This window comes from Diuraphis noxia, unplaced genomic scaffold (assembly GCF_037042655.1).
Source record: "Diuraphis noxia isolate RWA-SAM2 unplaced genomic scaffold, SU_Dnox_SAM2 contig0003, whole genome shotgun sequence".
Lineage (NCBI taxonomy): Eukaryota > Metazoa > Arthropoda > Insecta > Hemiptera > Aphididae > Diuraphis > Diuraphis noxia.
Genome location: NW_028301713.1, coordinates 13,036,146 through 13,042,859, shown reverse-complemented (window position 1 = coordinate 13,042,859; position 6,714 = coordinate 13,036,146). Strand labels below are relative to the sequence as shown.

Below are 6,714 nucleotides of genomic sequence, written 5' to 3'. Positions count from 1 at the left end.
TTACATAATGTATTAAATTATTTCAACGTATTGCAGTCAAAAGTATTTATGCAGTTTAACAAATACGCATATATCTGTAACAAAACAAAACAGAAGCTTCTTCAATTCTACATAATATTGCGAGTAAAATAATAATCATTGTTATTATTATAGTTTATAATATTATATGTTTGTGATAATTTTGCTTTTTGTCTGAAAAACGATACGACATTAGAATTTATTAATTGCGTTATTATTATTTTTTTTTATTGTATATCTATATAATATATATAGTAAAAAAGTTATAAGTAGGCACCGTTTTTATTTGCCAATCCAATCGAAAATTTGATCGTCTTCAAATCCGTTTTCATGAAGGGCGGTGGTAAAAATATGTCGGAGATATCTGTAATTGGGTTCTTCGTAAAATTCAAGATGTCTGACGTATTGCATGTACTCCGCCATTTCTAACAATACACAGTAATTTTTATTTCAATTCGTTGTACAATACTTGAGATGATTTGGAAGCGGTTACTTCCTGTCTTTGTTAATAACTATTACTAGCGCCATTATGTTCCCAATATAGGTTGCGATAGATCTGTATAATAGTGATACGACAAGTATTCCTTATAGGGAAAATTAGGATTTTACGTGTTCGTCGTAAAATCATATTTTCAAATTTATCGGAAATCCAACAGAAACGAATATTTAAAATTTAAATTATTAAGAGGACAATGACAAATAATTTTTTTTTCAACTATTTGGGAACTTGAAGCTAAAAAGTGAAACACTATGTTATATAATAGTCATAGACAGCAATGTATTTTTTCGATTTATTTAATTGAGTTCATTCAGTTCTGGATAACATCACAAAGATTGCTAACAAATTCATCGCAGCGTATAATATTTTATACAACAGTGAGCGATTTATATTGTTTATGATATTATATAGAATTATACCTATACATATTATTCTAAATTTATCATTAGAATATTATGTTTATGATATTTCTTCAATTTATGATATCACACTTAAAAATTTTTACCGGGGTGACCTTCACAAAGGCTATCAATCGTTATGTTTTTTTTCATCTCGCCGATTTTCTGAAATCGATCTTTTGCATTTTGTACTTTCAGCCCTTGCCAAGGCAAAGAGCCCCGAGCAAAGTACAAGTACATATGGCCCAGGGACTCTAAATCGTCGCGACGGCTTTGTTCTGAAATGACAATGATTATTATATTATATGCAGAACGTATAGAAATAATTGTACAACAGCGAACAAATTTGAACGCAGTGTTATCATATTTTAACATAATATTATTGTTATGTTAATCAACCTTTTCCGAGGTGAGTGTTTATACTCATGTATCTAGCAGTACCGGTCAGATTTTTTTTCTCCCTGTAAGGTATATGTTTTTTTGTTCTTGGATCAATATACTCTTTTGCCAATCCAAAATCTGTTTATTATTTAATCTGGTAAATTTTTTATCGTTTAAAAGTAAAATCAATACTTTATCAGCGAAGAATATTTATCACCTATTATATAAATAATATTATCTTTGTTCAACTGATTCCTGCCAACGACGAAATTTTCGGGCTTGATATCTCTGTAAACTATGCCACTTTCGTGCACGGTTTCTATCCTGTGCAACTATAAAGTAATCGGTTGAAATTACGACATGACGTGGCAAATAGTGTTTAAAATGTATTTAGTAACTTATTGACAATAATACCGTGTGTATAGCGACCATTAGGACAGTTTTCAGAGTGAATTTCCTTTCAAAATTGTTGAATAAATCTTCCAAAGACGGACCCAGCAGTTCCAATACCAAAGCATTGTGTTGTGTTCCAGCTAATTTGTAACAGTAAACTTTTGGTATGCCTTTCATCTTATGCATTTTATCTACGTAATAATGTTTCAAGTTTAATAATATCAGAATGTTTAACATACAATAATAATTTATCGTTTTTGGAAGGGAATTTCATTTTGGATCATAATTAAGTATGATAATATCAAGACTTGAGGATAAATATATTTTTCAAATTTATAATTGACTACAAAAAAATATAGAGATGAAATATGATATTTTATGGATGAAATGCTATGTAGCGAGAGGATAGAAAAATTTAATACAATACCATGTACATATAAAATATAAAATATTTATAATATTATGTACCTAATGTTTAGCAGTCTCACGGCTATATACATTTATGCTAGTATGTACCTACCTATACGCTAACTAGTTTATAACATAAATTAGCTGTTTAGCATGAATTTAACCATAAAAATATGAAAAAAATTATTCTATGGCGCTATATTGGCATATTTCAGTTTTAGTGTTGGTACATGAGTTTATGGGATAATCAAATCGGCGTTGGTGTATCTGCTCGTTCTCTAAACTCATTCGACTGTGTCCTCTCTAAATTTTTTCCAAATCTTTCAGAACTATCTCTAAATTTTTGATTAAATAGGTGGACTAGTTTACAAGTCTATAGTATGTTACATTTTTATATTTTTATTTTCATTTTTCTCTTTAACCAATGGCAACCCTTAATACAAACAAAATAATTTATGAATTTTTAGTGACTCAAAACGAAATTCAGGTGTGATCCAATTTGTAATTCCTATATAGGATGATCTGCATTGTCTAAGTTAAAATCATCCTCCAAAATTCAAAGAATATGAGTGAACCATTTATAGTTACAACAATTGGTTCAAGACAATCAGTCACATCCATTAATGTTTGTATATATTTAATAGCATTATTGTAAATATTTAAATTTTTTCATTTTCTCATTTTGATGTATATATATATAGGTACTATTATGTATTATATTATAATAAAGCAAATAGAAATACATGTTTGAAAAATACGACATGTAATGTAACTTCAGGGTAAAATTTCAATTCCTCTAAACACACCACTCTATGCGTACTCAAGGCGAGCTTAATGTAGAATATTACTAAAATTATTTTATCTAAAATTTGGTAACCCATTATTCAAATTTTACCATCACAGTTTTGGATTCTAATTACTTACCCGTTGCTCCCAACTGTCTATAAATGTTATATTCAAACATGAGCTGTGGTATTTTTGCTGTGATTGATTCCTTTAAAAAGAAAAAAAAGAACAATTAATTACGATCTTAGTAATTGTTATTGTATACAACTTAATATGTATATAAAAACGTTGATTTAATACTACAAATATTTATTTATTTTGTGTGGTTGTACAAAAAAAAAAAAAAAATTGTGTAAGATATCTGAAGTAGAAATGTATAATATTTAACCAAAATCATTTTTTATTTTATTCTTTTGAGTAATATTAGGTAAAATTCCTCCACTACAAAAATTTTAAGTAGAAATATTGTCGAGGGTAATATGACATATGTCTCATATGTATTTGTTTTAATTTTTATGTTTTATTTAAGTAGAAATATAAAATCAAATAACAATAAAACATGAAACCATAAAAACAAACTTAATAAAACAAATTTTTGTTAAATCCTTAAATAATAAAATATTATCATGAATAGTTATTGAAAAAGGTGGTTTTGCTCTATGATTTCTCTAAGAAAATGGTTTTACATACTGAATGCATTTTATCTCTATTGGTCATGGCTGAGGGTTTGTAAGAGAAAAAAAAATATTACGGTATTACGCTGATGTCTTCTTGTAATATTTCCCTTATTAAATGAGAAAGATTATAGAAAAATCAAGTGAATGTAAGTGGTGAGTGCTTTTGCATTTGAGTGCCTTTAAATAGGTATCTTATAGATGATTAAGTCAAATATAAAATATTGACTTTGAAACTTAGTTTCTATACTAACAACAAATTATTTATGAAAATCAAACATTGTAAATATGCAAAATTTAATTGCACAAATAATAATGAAGATTAAACAAAATAATAAAAAACGAAGTTCATGTTTACAGAAATATTCGATAATTCATAGTTGAATAATTAATAGATCACCGTTCATGTGAGTCCCATGTTGATTTTAATCGACTTATAAAAGAAAGCATACTCTAAGAGCATGACTATTCCCTGGTTTGTATGTATGTTTGATTTATCAGTCTAAAATAAACATAACGAATTACAGTCTATAATTGAGTAACGTTATACTACCTAATTAAATACATTGTGCTTAAATTAATATGCAGTGCTAAAAAAAAAAAATGGTTATTAGTGCATCAAAATAACACGTGAGCGTCGTGAACTGTGTTGATAACACTGTTACAGGTAATCATTGTTATTTAAAATGAAATGGGAAGTATTGTATCAGATATAATATAGTTATAAATATTATACAACTGTCGATAAAACAATAAATTAAATGATATCTTTAAGCGAGGTGCATAACAATATAATTCTTTGGCCAGAAAATATTTTATCGTTAGACAATAACATGTTTATCAAATCAATAGTATGTTTTGGCCTACCAAATAAGTATTTAATTGCTAAAGCTAAATAGAAGTACAGAACGGGTTTACAACTCATTCCCGATTTCATAGTTGGTATAGAATAAAAAAACTGAATAGTAATTTAAATCTACTGTACCTACTAAACTAACTAATAAGATATGTATATTATATTTTTATAGTTTGTTTAAATTTAATAATTGTAGATACAATATTTACTTGTACCTTTTAAGAACCACTTTATGAACAGATATAATCACAGTATTTTAAACGCAATTTAATTGAATTTATCTCAAATATAGTTTTACAAGTTTTTTATGATCAATATCAAAGAGAAGTTTTGATTTTACTGTGCTATTATCTAATATATATCTAACGGAACTATGAATTAATTTGTTTTTATGTGTTTTGCTCTAGTTTTTTATTTTTATTATTATTATTAAATGATTTGAAGTGGTATAATAATAATATATTGACATAAAAAATAATATTTAAAATGTCTTTGTAATTTTTAGAAAATTGAAAAAACTTCTGGATGATGAATAAAAAATAAATACAAATTTACTATTTATATTACAAGTACCAAAACTTATGTAGCATAATAAGTTTTTTTTTTTTCGATTGATTTAAAATGTATTATTTTGATATATTATATGAGTATTTCAGCATATTGTTTTATTATTTTAGTAGGTACCTTCTTGAAACCAATATTAATAGATGAATTTTATATTTTTTGTGTCATATTAGTATAATTGTCTGTCATAATATGAAATTAAGAAGAAAATGACATATCTGTATTAAACTGAGTGTGTCTTGAAATACAGAGTTAGGGTCTGACCTAAAATAAACGATAAAAATTTTTTAATTATTCCTTTTTGAAAATACAGTTCTGACTATTTTGAGTGGAAATAAAACATTTAATTGTGAGTACCAGTTAATCAGTTATCACACGTGTTGACGATAAAATAATAACAAGAGTGATCTATACCTAATACAATTAACAATGAATATATTAGATCTATTGAATTATTGTTACTATTTATCATCATCATTATAATCATCATCATCATAATTATCATTATTATTATTATTATTAATATTATTTATTTAGAGACTACTGTGTTTTTTTTATCAATATTCATTATAAAAAATAATTGAATAACATAATTTGACTGTAGGTATAATATTATTAACTGTTGATTTACGGAATTATCGATATTAGTTTAATGAATGGTTTAAAAACTATATGTTCAAAGTTCTCTAGTATAAAATATGTCATTATTAACTATATGTCCATACATGTGATTAAAAAAACAAAGAAACTTAAAGAGTATGTTTTTCGAATACTGAATACCTCTTCTATGAGCAATATAATGGATCCTACCTAGTGTCTATGTCTATATTATAATCTCAACTTTGTCGTGTTTACCATTAATTTGACAATCAGTTAATAATTCAAAAATATATAAAACGTCATAGGTAGCAGTTGAAATCTGTTAATTTCTCTTAATATTATTATAGCTCTATGATCGTGAAAATACTGTTTTTATGGCAACGTCTTCATTGTTTCTTATGTCTTTTCCAAGTCGAACCTCCCCAAAATTTCCTTTGCCGATTCTTTTACCAAGTTTGTAGTGGGAATTCACTAATATTGTTTTGGAATTTTTGACGGGAGTTTTTGGAATTAAACCAGGACGCTGAACGATTCCCGATGTCGTTGTTTTCTTTTGTTGTGACATCTAAGATCCATCCAATGCGGTGATATCAGAAACAATACCGTTATTATGTTAATAATTAATACTAAGTGTTTTACAGCTACCTTAATTATCTATCGAGACGTATTAACCGATGTGATAGATTTCAGTAATTTTTATGTGTCTGTTTTGATATTTTATATTGATTTAAAATGTTAATTTGATTATTCGTATTGTACAAAATGTGAAAGCATACTAATACACTTAACAAAGTCGTTGCTATAGTAAAATATAATTACAACTGATATGAATAAAACATATTATAGCACTCTTACAATTATGTGGATATGAATAAAAAACTATTCCTAGGTATGTGTTTTTTGTTTTGTTCATTAGTTTACTTATAACTATTACACGATGTTACGGGTCCAATAATAAATATTATTTATAATTATAAATATTGTTTCGGTCACGATACGCAAGCAATTATAATTATAATATTCTATTGAGTATTGAATGTGCACATTGCATAATATTTGTATTTATCAAAAATTCATATTATGATCTATGCGTACAACAACATGTCTTATACGGATATTTTTCAAATATGGTTTTCC

The 6,714-nt window shown here is 26.3% G+C and overlaps 1 protein-coding gene across 1 annotated transcript; it reads right to left on the bottom strand.

Moving 5' to 3' along the window:
- Positions 1–300: 300 nt before the first annotated feature.
- On the bottom strand, positions 301–6,142 carry LOC107162641 (casein kinase I-like). Its single transcript, XM_015509636.2, has 7 exons — positions 5,945–6,142; positions 3,022–3,091; positions 1,711–1,880; positions 1,514–1,628; positions 1,315–1,434; positions 1,023–1,193; positions 301–443 (listed from the first exon to the last, which is right to left on the bottom strand). Exons 1-7 carry the CDS (start codon positions 6,140–6,142, stop codon positions 301–303), a joined length of 987 nt encoding a protein of 328 aa, XP_015365122.1.
- Positions 6,143–6,714: the final 572 nt, after the last annotated feature.

Excerpts from the sequence above, each read along its gene's own strand:
- LOC107162641 (XM_015509636.2), bottom strand. The coding sequence starts at position 6,142 with ATGTCACAACAAAAGAAAACAACGACATCGGGAATCGTTCAGCGTCCT. Across the intron at positions 1,435-1,513 it reads TAATATTATTTATATAATAG|ATTTTGGATTGGCAAAAGAG; the intron begins GTGATAAATATT and ends AATAATAAACAG. Across the intron at positions 444-1,022 it reads CCTTTGTGAAGGTCACCCCG|AAATGGCGGAGTACATGCAA; the intron begins GTAAAAATTTTT and ends GTGTATTGTTAG.